Source organism: Cnephaeus nilssonii (assembly GCF_951640355.1).
Source record: "Cnephaeus nilssonii genome assembly, chromosome: X".
NCBI classification, from domain to species: Eukaryota; Metazoa; Chordata; class Mammalia; order Chiroptera; family Vespertilionidae; genus Cnephaeus; species Cnephaeus nilssonii.
The window spans coordinates 95,832,061-95,852,941 of NC_137071.1; the positions used below are offsets into that span (position 1 = coordinate 95,832,061).

General features: G+C 41.9%; 1 protein-coding gene across 1 annotated transcript; it reads left to right on the forward strand.

Annotated features, from left to right (window-relative positions):
- Nucleotides 1-6,441: 6,441 nt before the first annotated feature.
- On the forward strand, nt 6,442-9,612 carry LOC307095385 (protein FAM193A-like; the record flags this gene model as incomplete). Its single annotated transcript, XM_079764593.1, has 1 exon — nt 6,442-9,612. One exon carries the CDS (start codon nt 6,442-6,444, stop codon nt 9,610-9,612), a length of 3,171 nt encoding a protein of 1,056 aa, XP_079620719.1.
- Nucleotides 9,613-20,881: the final 11,269 nt, after the last annotated feature.

A 20,881-nucleotide genomic window follows, 5' to 3' on the forward strand; every position in this document is an offset into this window, starting at 1 on the left:
AGTGTTCTGCTTTGTACTATTTTTGCTGTTTATTTACATCAAGTTTTCTAAATTTATACTAAGATCTTGGAAGACAAGACCACGGGTTCTACATTCTTGTAGCTGCAGAGCATATATGACGGGGCTTCAGCTAATCAATAAATAATCAGTGAAAATGACACAGTTATCAATCCTCTTCATGTTTTCTGCTTTAAAGGTGATATCGTTTAGGAAATCAAGGTTACTAGAATGTGGATTCCACAGCTTTTTTTATCTACTCATTCTATGAGGCCAGCATTATCCTAATTCCAAAACCAGATAAAGACACTACAAAGAATGAAAATTATAGGCCAATAAACTTGATGAAAATAGAATGTAAAAATTCTCAAAAAATATTAGCAAATAAGATCCAGCAATACTTTAAAAAGTTCATACCCCATAACCAAATTGGATTTATTCCAGGGATGCAAGGCTGGTACAATATTCACAAATGAATAAATGTGATACATCACATAAACACAATGAAGGATAAAAATCATGGAAAAAGTGTTTGATAAAATCCAACACCCATTTCTAATAAAAACTCTCAGCAAAGTAAGAATAGAGGGATCACACCACAACATAATAAAATCCATATATGACAAACACACAGCCAACATCATACTCAGTGGGCAAAAACTAAAAGCACTTCCCTTAAGATCAGGAATAAGACAGGGATGTCCACTTTTACCACTTTTATTCAACATAGTACTGGAAGTCCTAGCCACAGTGGTCAGACAAGAAGAAGAAATAAAAAGCATTCAAATTGTAAAGGAGGAAATAAACTGTCATTAACATGATATTGTACAAAGAAAACCCTAGACTCCAGAAAAAAGCTACTATATCTATGTTCCCATATTTTGGAGGTGCAGTATTGGAATATACATAGCAATGGTGCTCCAGGTGTGGTCCATAGACCCCTAGGGTTCTCCATGAAACTTTCAGGGGGTCTGTGAGGTAAATACTTCTTTTAACTGTGTTGACATTTGTACAGATGGTATAAAATCAATGGTGGGCAAACTGCTGTTGCCTCAGCACAAATCAAGGAAGTGGCATCAAATTGTATAAGTGATCATTGTATATTTCACTGTCATGCACTCTAAACAGTTAAAACAAATAACTAGTTTCATTTTAAAAAGTTCTTTATTAAACAGTAAAGATTATTAATTTAATTAATTCTCCACCCTGGAATACATGTGTTTTTAATATGCAAGTACATAATGGAAAGTACACATAAAGCACTTCTGAAAGCACATATGAAGTCAGATTATGGTTTTGAGGAAAAACATTTGTGCCATTTTTGAATAATTTATGTAGTCCCATTTGTTTTTTTCTTTAGTTTCCCTTGCCTGAGGTGACAGATTAAAAAAAAATATTACTACTCTGAGTGGCCAGATTATTATGATCTCTGAACACATAATAATCTGGCCACTCTGGCCACTCAGAATATATATATATATATATATATATATATATATATATATATATATATATATATTAGAGGCCCAGTGCATGAATTCGTGCATGGGTGATGGGTGGGGTCTGGCCAGCCTGGCCAGGGGGAGGGGACATGGGTGGTTGGCCAGCCTGCCTGCAGGTCGAACTCCTGGTCGAGGGGACAATTTGCATATTAGCTTTTTATTATATAGGATATATACCCCAAGTAGACCTCATTACATATCACCCTATGAATGTTGACAATGGAAGGGACTGCCTTGCCTATAGTATATCAGTTCTGGACTGAAAACCTGGGAAAGGAATATAATTTTCTTTTTTGCATAAATCAGAAATATCTAGTGTGTGGAGTTTCCTTCTTGACCTCAGCATATAAACTGAGCTGATAGTGTTAATTCAGATTCAGGAAATTATCTGAATATTGGTTTGTGTAGATTTGCAATTGACATGCAATATTAACTAAATCAAATAGCTTTTCAGTTTCACATGTATACATAGGTTTTCCCCACTCTTTTCAGCATCCATTAGTTAGTTATTGAACTTTGTAAACTGGCATTGAAACATTGCAATACTGTTTTGTTGTACCAATTTTATAAACTTACAGTGCAATAGATGTTATTTTTCAGAGACAAACCAAAAGTTAATTTCTTAAGGTTCTTGCTGCCTGCTTTAGCAGCCTTTGGAGGATCTTTTATATACATTTGTAATAGATGAAAAATAAAACATTACAAACCTTTTTTTATGTTTAAACCATGTACCAAGTTTTTGGTCCAAATCATGTAAAATAAGTTAAACTTACATTGCATTCTATTAACCAATATGAGTGTATTTCTGTAAGCATAGTTATGTTGAAATAAAGTTTTAGAAAGCAAAAAAAAAAAAGAAAGAAAGAAAAACATATTACTTAGAGTGGTATCAGAGATTTACTGCCTATATTTTCTTCTAAAAGTTTTATGGTTTCAGGTCTTACATTTAAGTGTTTAAACCATTTTGAGTTTATTTTTAAGTATAGTGTAAAAGTGATCCTATTTCATTTTTGGCATGTGTCTGTCCAGTTTTCCCAACACAATTTATTAAATAGACTGCCTTAACCCATTATATATTCTTGCCTTCTTTGTCATAGATTAATTGATTATGTAGTCATTAGTTTATTTCTAGATTCTGTAATCTATTCTATTGACATATGTTCCTATTTTTATGTCATTACTCTGTAGTTTTGATTACTATACCCTGATAGCATAATTTGATATCAGTGTCATACCTCCAACTTTGGGGGGGTTTGTTGTTGTTAAGATTGCTTTGGCAATTTGGGCTCTTTTGTAATTCCATATACATTTTAGAATTATGTTTCTGTGAAATATTCAGATTATTCTGTTCAAAATTCCATTGGTATTTTGATAGGGATTTCATTGAATGTGGAGATTGTTTTGGGCAGTATGGACATTTTAACAATGTTAATTTTTCCTATCTATGAGCACAGTGTATCCTTCTATTTATTTGTACCTTCTTCAATGTCTTACAGTTTTCTGAATATCAGTCTTTTACCTCCTTGAATAATTTATTCCTAGGCATTTTATTCTTTTGATGCAATTGGAAATGGGATTTTCTTAATTTCTCTTTCTGGCAGTTTGTTATTCATACATAAACATGCAACTGATTGCTGAATATTAATTTTGTATTCTGTTACTTTACTGAATTCATTTATTAGTCTATTTTTTTGGTGGATTATTTAGGGTTCTCCAAATATACTATGTCACATGCAAATAATTAGGTTTACTTCTTCCTTTCCAATTTGGATGCATTTTATTTCTTTTTCTTTTTTCTTATCTGATTGCTGTGGCTAGAACTCCCAATAGTATGTTAAATAAAAGTAGTGAAAGGGGACATCCTTGTCTTGTTTCTGATCTTAAAGAAAAAGCTTTCAGTTTGAGCAACCCTTATCCACCAATACCAGTGGCCATGCCTTGCTAAGTTAAGTAATGCCACTCATGCAATATATTATTTATGGAATTGTGTTCCTTTTCTTTTTGTATGTTATCATTCTGTTGGGAGAAGGCTTTTGAGCACAAGGACAGTGAAAGAACTTCACAGAGAATTTTAAACAACTGTCTGTGGCCATTGCATCCCTGGAATGTTGGAATTCCTTATCTATGTGGTGGGAATGGCCTGGCTGAGAGTGCTTGGTTTCTCTGGGGTGCTGTGTTTAAGTTCTGTAACATATAGTCAGTTTGCTAAGTCATCAAAGTCATCCAGACCAATAGGACAGTCAGTGTGGAGCAGATCAGCATTACAGTATATCATTCCTTCAAATGCTTTCCCAGGAAAAATATGTGGCTGTGTCCTAGAACATCTGCTATACAAATGGGTTCTACATGACCTATCACCTTTTCATTGTGGCATGTGTGGGAGCTGGTGCCACTGTCATCTCCCTGGTCTACTTCCTCATGAGTCTGTCTTCTAACAGGGCTTTCTTAAAGGATGAAAGAAAAATGCAGGTTTACTAGGATATCAAAGCAAAGGAAGAACAGGAACTGAAAGATATTCAGTCATGGTCAAAAAACAACTCAATTTTTACACACAAATGTTTGCCAGAGAGTTTCAGCCAACAAATTTACAGCTCTGACAGACAGCTGCTCTGCAGTACTGATGTGTATCCCACCAAACAACCTAATGTAGAAGTACAAACACTTCATTGTCTCAAGCTGCTGGGAGGTAAATCTTTTTCTTTAGCATAGACACTGAAAGTTTCATATAAGCTATTTTAAAAGGCAACACTTTGAAATAATGATTATTCATCCTTTTGAAATTTGTGGCATGTTGGCATTTATTGCTAGAACAGTGCTACCAACACAGGCAATGGGAATATGGCATATTCCCTGATAGGAATCTGTGATGTACCAGCATCATGTAATGTGACCATAAACTCACGTATGCCATCTATCCTCAAATAAATGTATTTAAACAGAGAATAACATGAAATTGGTGTGAAGTTCCATTTCTGACAGCTGACATTTATTAAAGTGTGGTTCATCAAAGATAATCTGATACTTACAATTAACCTTTTTAAAAAATTAGCTGAGTGACCCCCCTAATTTCCTGACCCAAGCAGAAATCTGCATTTTTTTTCAATAATGCTAAAATGAGCCACTATAATCTTGCTACACATACCATTGAAGAAGCTGGATTCTGACTCATTGACAAGCTTTCCAAAATCAATTTTACTTCATTTTAATAAAATGACTTACTTGTCATCATTCTTCTTAAGAAATGTCAGCTCTGCATTAATGACTATTTGCTTTAAATTTTTAAGAATTTATATTATAATGAGAAACCCAAAATCCTTCATAGAATAAACAAAATGAAAAGAAAACCTACTGAATGGGAGAACATATTCACCAATGCTACATCTGATAAGGGGTAAATATCCAAAATTTATAAATAATTCAGACAACTTAGCACCAGAAAAAGAAACAATTCAATTAAAAAGTTGGCAGAAGTCTGCATAGACACTTCTCAAAGGAAGATATACAGATGACCAACAGACATATGAAAATTCCTCAACTTCACTAATCATCAGATAAATGCAAATTAAGACCACAATTATATACTTCATTGGCTATCATCAATAAATCAACAAATAACAAGTGTGGGCAAGGATGTGGAGAAAAGGGAACCCTAATGCACTATTAGTAGGAGTGCAAATTGGTACAGCCACTATGGAAAACAGTATGGAGGTTACTCAAAAAATTAAAAATAGAATTGCCTTATGTCCCAGTGATTCCATTTCTGGATATATATCTGAAGAAATTCAAAACACTAATTCAAAAGAATTTGTGAAACCCTATGTTCATTGAAGTATTATTTACAATAGTGAAGCTATGGAAGCAACCCAAGTGCCCATCAAAAGATGACTGGATAATGAAGATGTGAATATATATATATATATATATATATATATATATATATATATATATATGCAATAGATTACTTAGCTATAAAAAAATGAATTCTGACCATTTGCAACAACATGGATGGACCTAGAGGGTATTATTCTACGTGAAATAAGTCAGACAGAAAAAGACAAATGCAATATGATTTCACTTACATGTTGAATCTAAAGAACAATATAGGGCGGGGGCAAGCTAGAAGAGGTCATTGGGGGAAAAGAGGAACATATGTAATATTTTCAACAATAAAGATTAAAACATAAAGAAAGAACAATATGAATGAACAAACAAAATAGAACCAGACTCATAGATGCAGAGAACAGACTGACAGCTGTCAGAGGAGAAGGGGTTGAGGGGCTGGGTGAAAAAAGGTGAAGGGGTTAACCAGTGAAAATGGGTAGTTACAGAACAATCATAGAGATATAGATTATAGCATTGGGAATACAGTCAATAATACTGTGATAACTATGAATGAATGGGGCCAGATGGGTACTTGAAGCATTGGGGGAAACCAGTCTATAAAGTACATGATTTTCTAAGTACTTTGCTAGACATCTGAAACTAAAACAGAACAATATTGAATTAAATGGTAATTGAAAAAAAAAAAAGAAATGCTAATATCAGGAGGGGTGGGGTGCCCCTCCTTTTACCACTCCACAGCTCCTCCCCGCTCCTGGCAGCTTCCCCCTCCTCCCCCCACTCCCCTCACCCCACCACACTCCACCCGCGAGGGAAACTGGGAAACTGGGATCACTGTCCCCTTATGTCCGCCATATTGGATTCCAACTCTGGTCGACGACGCCGTGGGGACTCGCAGTTCTTCGCACCTAGAGCCATCCCAGCAGCTCCCATCAACCAGGTCTTCCCTGCCCATCACAAGGTGACAAGGTACCCACGTACAGTGTCCTAGCCCTTGGCCAGGCTAAGCAGAGTGACCCACGGACCCCTCAACCTCCCTGCCCTTAGCCACCGCCTGTGCCCTGTGCCCACTGCCGTTCCGGCCCCCAGCTGCCCTCTAGCCATGAGCCGGGCCAGTGCCAAAGGAGGGGCCAAGCGCCGTAAGAACAAGCGGGGTGGTGGAGGCGGGGACCACAGGGCCATAAGCAGTGTCATGCTGGGCAGCTCCCAGGCCACTGGCATTGGGGTCCCGGGCGCCACAATGGCGGCAAACAGACCACTCCGCGGGAGCGAGAGTGTGGGCAGAGCAGCTTCCGGAGGCTACTTGGAGACTTCTTTTAACTTCGGGGAGACTCGAAGAACTCCACTCTCCCCCACTGTTGATTACTGTGTTCTGTGCAGAATAGAGCGAAAAGATTCTTCTTCCCTAGAGAGTGGGATTGAGGCTGCGAGAAAATTGGGCCTTTTTGTGGCTCCCGTGGGCAGCAGTGTGCCATACCAGACTCTGTGGGTGTGTCAACACTGCCAGTGGACCTTAGAGAAGTTGAGGACTTATGGCGGCTTGGACCAGTCAGCACGGGGCCAAGACGTCCCTGTCCAAGGCCCTCTTAGTGAGTCCCCAGAAGAAGCAGGCGGCGGGAGGTTGCCCCGACCCTCAGAGACCCCACGTTCCCTTGAGGTCTGCAAGGAGCCTAGAGAAATCTCCCCAGAGACAGACCCCGAGTCGCAGCAGCTGCAGAACTACTGGGCTGAAGTGCGCTACCTTGTCCGCTGCATATACCGCCAGGCAGGGACCACGCTGGTGCCCGACAAGGAGTGGGTGAAGGAGCTTGTGGATAGACTCTGTAAGTCAGACCCCTCCCAGCTATACCAGCGGTTGGATCAACAAGCCCGAGATTACCTGCTAGAGATGAAGATCAGCCTCCTGCAACGGCTGTCAGCCTCATCCAGAGCGCCATCCTGCCTGCAGAGTCCTCTGCAGGCCTACCAGTTCATCTCCCTGCTCCTCAAGGAGTATGGCACATTCTGCCAGGCAGCACGCACCATCAGCACCTTCCTCGTCACTCTAGAAAATAAACACTTGAATGTGTTCCAGGTGACATGGGAACTGCATAATAAACACCTGTTTGAAAATCTGGTTTTTTCGGAGCCCCTTCTCCAGAGCAACTTGCCAGCACTGGTGTCGCAAATCAGGCTGGGAACTAAAATGCAAGACACCTGCAGCAAGGACTTATACAGCACCTTGCTCCAACAGTACCAGCACTTGGAGGAGGAGCTGCACAGTGTTGCCAAGGAGTGGTTGGAGTGCCAGAAGAGGGTCAGTGTCTACATCAAGGAGAAGGTGAGAATGAAAACCAAGCTAGCAAAAGACTTCAAGCATTTTAAACAAAGGCAGTTTCATGAAAAGCAGTTAACCGGTAGGAGAGCGGGCGCTGGTGAGAACTTGAGCGATGCCATGAGGCATGTGCTGTCATCACCTGATCGCCGCTATGACTCCAGCCATTCACATGTCCTTATTAGTAGCATCATGGACCCTCCCACCCCCAGCAACACCCACGTCCGCCAGCTGCCACACCAAATGGGTTCTTCTGCTCCTGACCGTCTCTCTGAGAGTCACCTGCCCAGAATGTCATTAGCAAGCTTGGGGTCAGGTTCCAGCTCTCCCATTCCAATCCAGCAGCATCCCAGACTCATCCACACAGACAATGTATCTACACCACCTTTTTGCAGTGATGATGATGTGGCTTCATTGTCAGCTAAATTTGCTGATATTTATCCATTGGATAACAACAATACTGAGGTAGTGAACAAGAGGTCTGATGCCCGGGGGGACCCTGCCGGCCTCTTCCTCAGCAGCTCAATCCTGGCTGTGCCAGTCTGTTACAGCCCCCATTACGAAGGGCAGGGTAGCAAGAAAGGTGGCTATGACCCACAGCAGGAAGGCAGGAAAAAGAGTGCAGACAAAGACAGCTGCTCTGAGCACAGCTCGAACACCAGCACCAGCAGCTGCGCCTGCACCTGCACCTATGCTGGCCGGAAGGAGGGCAAGTATTGTGACTACTGCTGTGAATTCTTCAGGCACAACTGGCCTTCAGCCGCACCAAGAGGTAGAAATTATGAAGGCATGAGGGAAAAGCTTCGTTTACGGCTGGCAAAGAGAAAAGAAGAGCAATCGAAGAAAACAGATCAGCTCTCAGAACAGGAAAGTGTGGTGGATCATCGCACAGTGGAGGACTTGCTGCAGTTCATAAACAGTTCAGATACCAAGCCTGTGAGCAGCACACGGGCAGCCAAGCGGGCAAGACATAAACAGAAAAAGTTGGAGGAGAAGACTCGCCTTGAAGCAGAGGCCAAGGCCCGGGAACAAGAGCACCTCCGAGAGGAGCAGAAACAACAGGAGGAGATGAAGGAGCGGCTCCCAGAGGAGTTTCAGCAGCTTCAGAAGCTCCAAGCTGTGAAAAAGAAGGAGAAACCAAGAAAAGACTTTCCCAAGTTGGACATGCCTCGTGGAAATTTCAGGGCAGCAACAAAGTATGGGTCTGTCTCTGCACACATACACAGTGGTTCCCTAGAGCAAACTGAAGAACCAAAAACCTCTTCTCACTCACCTTCCAGACACGCAGCCCACACAGGGTCAGGGGCTCGTGGGGATTCCAAGTTCGTCGTGACAAAGGAGGTCAGTGGGAAGCAGCAGGAGCCCTTCTCTTTTCTCCTGGACACAACGCATCACCACAAGGAGGGGACTGGCAAACAAAAGCCAAAACAGGCATGGAAGGCCAGCAGCGAGCCAAGGAGGAGGCCTGAGGAGTTCTCCAGAGCCTCAGAGGTCCAGCCCAGACCCCAGACCCAGACTGAGCCAAAGGCTAAAGTGCTTGATCTCACTTCGATGTCAGAGCAGCAGAGAAAGGAGAGAAAAGTCAACAGAAACAGTAACAAGAAACAGCTGGACCAGGTCAAATCAGGAAAGGCAAGCTCAGGCCCCACTGAGCCCACCTGCCCTACGAAGCAGGTGCACCACAGCAAGCTGGTGTTGGCAGACACCCCTCAGCCCAAAGGCAAGAGCAAGAAAAACAGAAAGAAAAAGGGAGATGGAGATGGAGATGACAGCTCGCTTGAAGATGTCTTTATGCCTAAAGACATCGACCTGGACAATGTGGAGATGGATGAGACAGAGAGGGAAGTGGAGTATTTCAAAAGATTCTGCTTGGATTCCACCAAACAAACCCGACAAAGACTGTCCATAGACTGGTCCAATTTTAGCTTGAAAAAACCACCTTTTCTGCCCCCTGAATGAGGACCACCTGGAGAAGGATATGTGGGACATTGGCCTGGCCCCAGGGCTGCCGGGTGAGCCACCAGACTTGGGACATCCATGTTGTTAGCATGTAGTCTGTGAGACTTTGAGACTTTGATCATAGCTCTAAGCTGCCACTTCTTCCAGCAACTCAGCCTTGAAAGCCTGGGCCTTGGCCAGAGACTTTGCATCATTCAAATGGCTCTGTCGCCTCTGCATCTTGCCCTGTCATGTCATATGTCCCTGCCCGACATCTCCATCACTCAGCTCCCAACCCACCCGAGGTGAGCAGGTGGGGCAGGTATTCTCTATTATCCACAATATACTATTAAGAGTGTATACGTTGCGCTGAGCCCCTGTGTCTGAGCCCCTGACTTAAAGGTAGCCTGTAGAATGAGAACGTTCAAAAACAAAACCCACACAGTACTCACACCATCAAGTCTGTTAGCAAGTATAGGGCTGTATTAACACCAATGTTACTTGTTAAGTGGTGTATCCAAGGTATAAAGTTTGGTTCTGGGTCTTGTTAGAAATAGGATAGGACCAGGTTCTGTAGTTATAGTTTGAATAATGAGTTTACATATAGTTTTATACCAACTATCTAAAACCTAATTGCAAATAGACCACTAGTCTACTTTTATGGGCTTGAATAGTTAAGTAATTTAAATTAGGATTGGTATTTATGTCATTATTTAATCTAAATCTTAGTTTCCTAGAATAATAAAGTTTGATGTTCAACAACAACAAAAAAAGAAAACACCCAAAAATATAAAACACTTGATTTTTAAAAACATGTTTTTATTGATTTTAGAGAATAAGGAAGAGGAGAGGGATAGAGAGGCAGAAACATCAAAAAGAAAGAAATACCAATGGGCTGCCTTCTGCAGGCTCCCTACTGGGGATCAAGCCCAAAACATGGACATGTGCCCTGACAGGGTATTGAATTGGTAACCTTTTGGTTCATGGTTCCATGCTAAACCACTGAGCCTTCATTTTAAGCTATTTTCAAAAGAAACTTGCGTTCTCAATCTCAGTATTCCAGAACATTAAGTGACTATTTAGATATTGGATATTGTGTTATTCTTTATGAAATGATACATGTAAATGTTGGGGGCATCAGTTTTTTTTTTAAAGGGGAATGCATAATATATAGTTAACTATGTATATTCATGCTAAGAATTATCTTGTGTTTTGGCTGTTTCCTGATTTATAAAACATACATGTGCAGAAATGTATTAAAATGAAAGGAAGCATGCCTTTATCAAGAGGCTATTAAGACTAAACAGCAAGTATAATATTTCATCTGGATATCTTTTTATTGTTGTTAATGACACCTAAAAATGCCTATTTTGATTTTGACAAGGTGCTTATTTATTTATTTATTTATTTTTTGGTATTTGTTTTTCTTTGTTTGTTTTTGGTGGTGGAGTTTTTTGTTTGTTTAAGCATAGTTTAGTAATTTTTTAGAGAGAAAGGAAGAGAGAAGGAGACATAGAGAGAAACATATATGTGAGAGTGTAACATCGATTGGTTGCCCCTGCCAGGGATCAAACCCGAAACCCGGGCATGTGCCCTGAAGGGGAGTCAAACCATCAACCTTTTGTTGCACCAAACCACTCCCAATTGACTGAGCCACAGCAGCCAAGGCCTGTTTGTTTGTTTGTTTGTTTTAACTGGGAAAAGCTCTCCTCTGAGTGGAACAGTTACTATAGAATATCTCGTTCTCTTGTTTTTCTGTTGCATGACAGACTTAAATATTTTTTAGAGCAGTGGAGGTGCTGTTATAGTCCAGTGTTCTAGAATAGGCAATATCTAATGTTTAATTTTACTTTTTTAATTCTGTTAGCTATTACCAGAAATTTTTAGTTTTTTAAATAGTCTAATATTTTTATGTAAAGAGCATTCAATTTTGCTATGAATAAATTTTTGTAACCTAGCAGAGAATCAATATTCTCTGTCAGTGCCAAGGGCTTCCTGTAGTTCTATTCAATTGTTACAATAAATATTTGTAGATAAGAGCTTTTAAAAAAAAGTACTCCTAAAACTTCTCACTTAAAAGTCATTTTGTATTAAAGAACTGTTCTTTTTTCAGTAAGCATCCTACAGAGCTTAAATAGCATTAGCCAGGTTACCTTTTTCGCAATCAACTCATGGTATATTTAAGTAATATGAAAGTTTTAGACTGGCTCTGTACTCTGTTTTTCATGTGTGGGTGGTTTCACATCACTGCTCACAAGAATATCCTTAATAAGACCTATGGATAAGATTAATTTTTTTTGGCTTTGTTAAACCAGTCAAATTTTGTTTGTTCTCTGTGTGTTATAAAACAAAAATGCAGAAAAAATTACCTATATATGTTTTCTTTAGAAGGGATGAAAATACTGCTTAAAATAAGTCATATAGCATATAAAATTTGGAGATACTGATTGTAAATTTCAAACACAAAATTATCTGTTAAGGTACTGCATGATATTGTTTCTTTCTTCAGTAAGGTAACAAAAAAAATGTTTTGTCTAAAGTTGATTTGCAAAAGCAAATAAAAAAGGCTTCCATAAATATGTGTTCCTCTAGTATTCTTAATTTGAGATTTCTTCTACCAAAAAGATTTCTTCTACCAAAAAGAGTATTTTTTTTCTATATCCTTTTAGAGATAGTCTACTGTTTAGAAGGACTATATTTCTGTTTAGTGAAAATTTTATCTTTTTGTTTTTATTTTTAGAAAATAAATTTATATCCAAACAAAATGTATATTTAGGATGATATAATAAAATATATAAGGTTTGAGGCAAAGTTTGGTAAGTGTCTTGTTCATGTTCTGAACATTCAGAAAGAAATAACACTGGGTCTACTGAAGCTAATAGAAAATGTAGAAGATTAGTTTTAAAACTGGTGAAAATTGTGAATTTTGTACCACTTTTGAATAAATTACCTCATAAGACTTTAAAACACATATAATGCCAATTCAATCTTTTCCTTTATGATTCTTCTTTAATTATTTAGATGCAAATTGGTACTATTTAAAATTGAGTTTTTGTTTTTTTATTCATGTGACAAAGATCTTAAAAATAAAAAGGAATGACCATTTAAAGAGAAAGGTGGTTATTTTTCTTGAACAGTTTATACAGCTTTCAATCATGGTTATGCATTTACTTTACTTAGATTCAAGGTGAGGGGTCAAATTCAGTTGAGCTTAGGTCATATTCTCACAAGTTCACTTTGCTCAATCAGTATTCACTAGGTACTTATTATGTTCAAGGCATGGGACTAAGGCTAGAAGAGCATAAAAGTGAACAAATTAAACACTGCCCCTGCCACCAAGGACTTCACAGTCTAGTGCAGATAAGAATTAAATTTTTAGAAACCTATAATATAAGATGGGGAATAAGTGCCAAAAAATTACAGAAAATGTAGAGTTGCAAATAGACATAAACCAAACTGTTTTTCCACAACTGGTATGTTCTTTTGCCAAGTGAGGTTCATAGGTATCCTCTCCCACAACCTTACTGCAGAGTGGTATGTTACAATACAAGCAAAATTTAGTCTGCATTTTACCAAATATACATTTTTAGCAGTAAATTCTCCAGTCATTCAGCCTATCTGTAAGCTATGCTATTTCTTTGGACATTCCACAAGCATCTTACAGGAGAGGTTCATTCACATCAGATGTTTTAAACCAGATGTGGCAAAATCTAGTGTAGAACTCAGCTATGCTTTTAGTAGTATTAGGCAGTAGAATCCCATGAAAATGGGATTGAATTCTCAGTGGAGGGAGCCACTGCAAAAATGTAAATTACTGTTCCAACTTTTTTCTTTTATCCTATTTATGCAAGGCAGCCAGGCCTGTAAATTATTTCCAGGCAATTCATGTAGTTGGAATGTTATTTCCAGTTTTAAACTCATGTCTAAAATTTGTTGTGCTGATTAGTACACACTCTATTACAGATCTGACATGAAACATGTTGAAGGATTGTAGATGGGCACTGGAGTGTGAGCTTCTGATCTTAGTGTTTTTAATATAAAAACCCAGCCCTGGATTGCTTTAAAGCTTAAATTGTTAACTAATTTAACTAACTAGATTCAAACTAACAAATTAGCTAATGGAGGAGATACCTAATCCAATCTAATAAAGAGGTAATATGCTAATTGACCATCACTCTGTCACAAAGATGGCTGCACCCACAGCTGAAGCCAAGTTCCCATAAGGAGCCTTAACGAGCAATCAGCAGGGACCTGAGGCTACACCCTCCCCCACCCAGCAGGGCTTGACAGGGGACCTCAGGCCGTGCCCCCTCCGCCGCCCTGGCGTTAGGCTGGGGGACCTCAGGCCACACCCCCAACCCTGGCACCAGGCCAGGGGACCTGAGGCCATGCCCCCTGCCCAGCGGGGCTTGATGGGGGACCTCAAGGTGTGCTTCCGGTCCTGGTGCTGGGCTAGGGGACCTTAGGCTGCTCCCCCCGCCCCAGCGCCAGGCTGGGGGACCTCAGGCTGCACCCCCCACCAGGTGGGGCTTGACAGGGGACTTCAGGCTGCGCTCCCCAACCTGGCACCAGGCCAGGGGACCTCAGGTCGCACCCCCTGCCCCAGCACTGGGCCAGGGGATCTGAGGCTGCACCCCCCTGCCTGGCAGGGCTTGACAGGGGACCTCAGGCCATGCTCCCCACCCAGCGGAGCTTGACAGGGGACCTCAAGGTGCACCCCCAGTGCTGAGTAGGGGGAACTCAGGCCATGCCCCCTGCCCAGCGGGGCTTGATGGGGGACCTGAGACTGCACCCCTCCTGCAGGTGGGGCTTGATGGGGGACCAGAGGCTGTGCCCCCTTGCCTGGTGGGGCTTGACAAGGGACCTCAGGCCATGCCCCCAACCCAGCGAGGCTTGACAGTAGATCTCAGGCCATGTCCCCCACCTGGCAGGGCTTGACAGGGGACATCAAGGCAAGCCCCATGCCCAAGTCTTGGCTGGGGGACCTCAGGACACGCCCCCCATCCTGGCACCGGGCCAGAGGACCTGAGGCTATGTCCCCTGCCTGGCAGGGCTTGACAAGGGTGGGACTGGCCAGGTGTGGATCTAGCCCAATGGGGGCGGGGGACGGCTGGGTTTGGGTCTCACGTGATTTTGAGGTGCATGTGGGTGGGCAGGGACTTGACTCTGGGTCCCGTGGTGTGCCCCAGACTCTGATAGGAGGAAGGTTTTCATATACATTTCACTAATTTTCTTTCATCTCTGACACTTCTATTATAGAGAAAGGGCAAATAGCAATATTAAATTATTTCCTCTAATTAATCCCCTTTTAATGTGCACAAATTTTGTGCCTAGGCCACTAGTTGATTAAATAATTATACACACAAGCATGTGTCTATATATCCTCTCAATTAAAAGAGTAATATGCAAATTAACCATCACTCCACTACATAAGCCACGCCCACCAGCCAATCAGGGCAAGTATGCAAATTAACCCCAACAAAGATGGCTACCAGAAGGGAGGCTTGGGTTTCCCCGGCAGCAGAGGAAGCCAAGCTTTCCACACACTCTGGCGGACCCAGGCCTCCACTCAAGGATACAAAGTTTCAATTATAGAAGGTAAACAAATCCAAACAGAAATGGCAGCAGCCATGGATCGGGCAGGAGGCTTGGCTCTGCTCCAGGCTACAAAGTTTCAATTGTAGAAGGTAAATAAATTCCAGATACCAGGGCCTCTGCTTGGGTTGCCAGGGGCGTGGCTGGCCTGCAAACCACCACAGGCCCCTCGCCCAGGCCTCTCCATGCCCCAAGGGAACCCCACCCTGATCCAGGACACCCTTCAGGGCAAACCAGCTGGTCCCCACCCGTGCACCAGGCCTCTATCCTATCTAATAAAAGAGTAATATGCAGATTGACCATCACTCCAACACACAAGATCAAGATAGCTGCCCCTATGTGGTCAAAGATCCTGCCCCCATGTGGACACAAGATGGCCACTACAAGATGGCCAGCAGGGGAGGGCAGTTGGGAGGGACCAGGCCTGCAAGGGAAGGCTGTTGAGAGGGACCAGGCCTGCAAGGGAGGGCAGTTGGAGGTGATCAACCCTGCAGAGGAGGGCAGTTAGGGGTGACCAGGTGGCAGAGGAGGGAAGTTGGGGACAAACAGGCTGGCAGGGGAGCAGTTAGACATCAATCAGGCTGGCATGGGAGTGGTTAGGGGGTGATCAGGCTGGCAGTCAGAAGTGGTTAGGGGGAATCAGAAAGGCAGGCAGGCGAGCAGTTGGGAGCCAGCAGTCCTGGATTGTCAGAGGGATGTCCAGTGGGATCGGGCCTAAACGGGCAGTCGGACACCCCTCGAGGGGTCCCAGATTGGAGAGGGTGCAAGCTGGGCTGAGGGACAACCCCCCGCCCCCCGTGCATGAATTTTGTGCACCAGGCCTCTAGTATATATATAATCTCACACTCTTTAAATACTATTCTAAGTATTTAAAATAATTACAAACAATATAATGAATAGTTTCTAAATAAGCAGTCTTATTCAAAAGTACCTTACTAATACTCATGTTTCATGAGCTTTTTAAAACTGATAATTTTTTTTACTGATTTCAGAGGGGAAGGGAGAGGGAGAGAGAGACAAATATCAATGATGACAGAGAATCATTGATAAACTGCCTCCTGCACGCCCCACACTGAGGACTGAGCCCACAACACAAACTGACCTCCTGGTTCATAGGTCACTGCTCAACCACTGAGCAACACCGGCTGGGCTAAAACTGATAACCTTTGATACCTTGTAACTATACTAAGGATGCTATTAACGTAAAAACATTCAAACCTGTAAAGAATTTTTGTGAGTTTATTTGAGCCAAATTGTCGACAATTGCTGGGGAGCAGAATCTCAACATATTTGGGATAATGCTCCAGAGAATGGCAGTTTTTCACCTTGTTTTATGCATTACAATCAAAGGAGGAGATGTAAGTGGGTTACATGAAATCCATTGGTGATAGGTTAGTGGGGGTGGGAGAAAGCAAAGCTGGGGAAACCTCTGGGATTGGATAAAAAGTGAAATGATAGACACACACTTCATTTACTTAGATGAGTGCAGGAAAGTTAACAGTCAACAATTAACTCAATAATAATTAGGGGATTTGTGGTCTCTGCAGAGTGGTGCCAGTGCTTTGAGGGGTCCAGAAAAAGGGAAATTACTTTGACATTCCAATGATATGTTATTGTAAATGCAAAAAGACCATAGGCTCAGTTAAGGTAAAGATTCACCTTTGTCAGGGAAGATACTGGCCTAGGATGATTACCCCCATAAACTGCTTTTAGTTAGAGTTTTAACTCCAGACCATCCTTTGTTGTTACTTTAGGTCTTTGCACTTGCAAAACTGCCATACAGGCCTTCTCTGAGCTAGTCAGGTTAGCATGTGGCCTTTTTTCATCCACAATGCTGTCATTTTATTAAACACACTAGAGTCCCAGTGCATGAAAATTCGTGCACTCAGGAGGCTCCCTTAGCCTGGCCTGTGCCCTCTCACAGTCCAGGAGCCTTTGGGGGATGTCTGACTGATGGCTTAGGCCCGCTCCCCGCAGTTGGACATCCTTAGCAATGCCGTGGAGGTGGGGAAAGGCTCCCGCCACCACCACTGCACTTGCCAGCCATCAGCCCAGCTTGTGGCTGAGCAGCGCTTCCCCTGTGGGAGTACACTGACCACCAGGGTGAAGCTCCAGCCCCACCCTCCATCACCCCGCAGCTGCCACTGGTGGCCTCTCTCTGCAGGAGGCAACCAATGAGCCAATTGGGGGATGCTACAGGCCAGCGAGCGGCTGGACCTGCCCCCAGGTCACCCCTCCGCTACCACAGGTTGCCGCTGCCCCCCAATCGCCGTCCCCTCCCTTGGCCCGCTGGCACCCACCTTGGCTGGCCTGGCACTGCCTGCTCACCAGCCCTGCCCCCTGCTGACGGGTCATTCCCCTGTTCAGTTGATTTGCATATTAGGCTTTTATTATAAAGGATTTAGAGTGACATTTCTAGCAGTTTTCAAAGCTAGGTTTCAAATGATGAAATTCATCACTGTCTTTATAACTGCACAACAAGTTGACCCTAAAATCATATAGTCACCCCATTTTTACCATATCTGGTTCAAATATCTGTTTTACTTCTAGGAAGCCAAATATACAATTTATTATTTATTTATTTATTTATTTTAATATATTTTATTGATTTTTTACAGAGAGGAATGGAGAAGGATAGAGTTAGAAACATTGATGAGAGAGAAACATTGGTCAGCAGCCTCCTGCACACATCCTACTGGGGATGTGCCTGCAACCAAGGTACATGCCCTTGACCGGAATCGAACCTGGGACCCTTCAGTCCACAGGCCGACGCTCTATCCACTAAGCCAAACCGGTTAAGGCCAAATATACAATTTAAGGATAAAGATTTGTCACTATGAACTTCTGATTCAACATGGTTGGTTGACCACTTGTTTTTAAATCTATACTACCTTACAGAAGCTATTAAAATTCTACTTAATAAATATTTATAGTTCTTATATGAGCCAGTGATGGATTTAGGAAGTGAACAAAACAAAATTAAACAAACAGGCAAAATTACTTACTTACCATCATAATGTTTCCTTTCTCATGTTTTTTCAAAAAGTAAAAACTCAAGCAGTCCTTCTCCCCTGAGCTCCTGACTCATACATATCTAAGTACCTGTTTGACTTCTCTAACTGATTGCATTATAGACAAATATAAATTAGCATTTCCAAAGCAAGATCTAATCTTTCCCCTCCCCACTCACCCAATGTGTTCCATTTGAAATCTCTATTTCAATTAAAAAAAATTATATCAACTAAGTTGCTAGGGAAAAAATCCTTGAGTCACCATTGTTATATCCTTGTAAATCCTGCTTCCAATCCACCAGCAAACATGGGATTCTGTCTCCAAAATATACCTAGAGCCCACCATTTTTCACACCCTCTGGTGCTACCCTGTTGGTCCAAATCACCATCATCTCATATTTGAATTGTTATATGATCTCTTGCTTCTTCCTTCCATCAACTATTTTCAGCACAGAAGCCAGAGAGATCCTGGTAGAAGGACAGCAAGATGGCAGAATAGGAAGCCCCAGACCCTCTGTGGAGACACTAATTTAGCAACAATGTGCGAACCAATTTCCTTTGTGAGAAATCCAGAAACCGTTTAAGTGGTTCTTATACCCAAGGCAAGTACAAAACCAGCGCCATCAAAGCCAGTAGGAAAACTCCTGACACTCCCTCTCAATAGTCCCTAGCCTGGCACAGTGCTACATAATTGGGAGGAAACTCCCAACTCCTGATTCTCCTTGGGGAGGAAAGGCAAGATTGGATCTTAGTCCAATTTTCTGACTTTTCATGGGGACTGCCTGATGGACTGGCTTCTATATTGCCTGTTTCAGAGTGCTGATGTGATATGGCATACTTCAGATGTCTGGAGGCCCCTGGGCAGTGTACTGCTGCTCCAAAGGACCTATGTTATGACTGATAGAGCCCATACAGCTTGGCAGCCTCTCTTTCAAGGGGAAAGAGAAGAGTCGAATTTGCATCTAATATGCCAGCTTTTCTGGGGGCTTTTGGTTTCTGACTCACCTGTCTTGAAGTGCCGATGGGACCTGGCATACTCTAGATGCCTAGGCACCTCTGAGAACAATATAGAGCTGAGTGGATTGTTGTTGTTCCATGGGACCCGTGGTATAGCAGACAGAAGCCAAGAGACTAATAAATAATTTTTAGAAATTTCTGAAATAAATTTAGGAATTTCAGAAAGAAAGAAGAAAAAAGGGGAATTTCTAAAATAAATAAATTCATAGAACTGAAGAGTATGGTGTTCCAGATTGAAAGGACAGAGCACAATGAAGAATGAAAAGAAGTTATAGGAAAATTATAGATGCCCTTCTTTCCTATAACTGGAGTCAGGACTTGGAAGATGTGAAAAAATAATGAAATTTCAGCTACCAGTGAGCCCCTGGGCCAGGTGTCTCTGTGCATAGCAAAAATTAATGAAAATATTTTGCGGGAGGAATAATTTGTATATATAAAATTGCCATTCATGTCAACAATAATACTGATAGCTATTTTTATTTAAATTTGGAGCTCAGTTACATTAGAATCTTATCAAACTTCATAAAGGAACAAAGAACAAAACCTGGTTAGCAGAAGTTTTCCCATGACCCTTGTTAATCTATCCTTTCCCTACTTCCCTGTTAGATTTTGGAGTTATTGATATTCCCTTTCTTAAATCCTCCAGTATTTCCAAACTATATTTATGTGGTACCCAGCTTCTCAATTGAATGAAATTGTATTGGATATAAATCTCTTCACTTGGTATTCTCTCATTTTAACATGGTGTGTACACCTGTGACTTTTTGGCAATGCATCTGATTTTAGCTGGAAAGAAACATCTGCACATCAGTCAGTGTGGCCACACATGTTTTATTATTTACATTATGTTCTTGCAATCTTTAATTTTTAAGCCCCTCACAGTTGTTTTTCCTTCAGTTACCCTGTGCCATCCCAGGGCACATATTTCAATATCAGGCCAATAAAAATATAAACTTGAACTAATAATGTAAAAGGAAAAAACATACCAGGGGTATAACTCCTCTTAAGAAGTTTTAGGTACTGCCCTGTCTGGGTGGCTAAGTTGGTTGGAATGTCCTCCCATGCACAAAAGGGTTGCAGGTTCGATTCTCAGTCAGGGCACATACCTAGGTTGTGGGTTCAATTTCTGATCAGGGCAGGTATGGAAGGCAACCGAAGGATGTTTTCTCTCTCACATCAATGTTTCTCTCTCTCTCCCTCTTCCTCTCTCTCTAAAGTCAATCAAAACAGCCCTGGCCCATGTTGCTGAGTGGTTAGAGTGTTAATCTCTGCACTGAAGGGTCAGGGGCATGGGCATGTTCCTCAATTGTGGGTTCCCTCCCTGGCCTGGTCTGGGCACGTGTGGGAGGCAACCAATGTGTCTCTCTCTCACCAATCTTTCTTGCTCTCACTCTCCTTCCTTCCCTCCCTTCCACTCTCTGTAAAAATCAATGGAAAAGCCCTAACCGGTTTGGCTCAGTGGATAGAGCATCAGCCTGCCAACTGAAGGTTCCCAGGTTTAATTCTGGTCAAAGGCATGTACCTTGGTTGCAGGCACATTCCCGTAGGGGGTGTGCAGGAGGCATCCAATCAATTGATTCTCTCTCATTGATGTTTCTAACTCTCTATCCCTCTCTCTTCCTCTCTGTAAAAATCAATAAAATATATTTTAAAAAATAAAAATAATA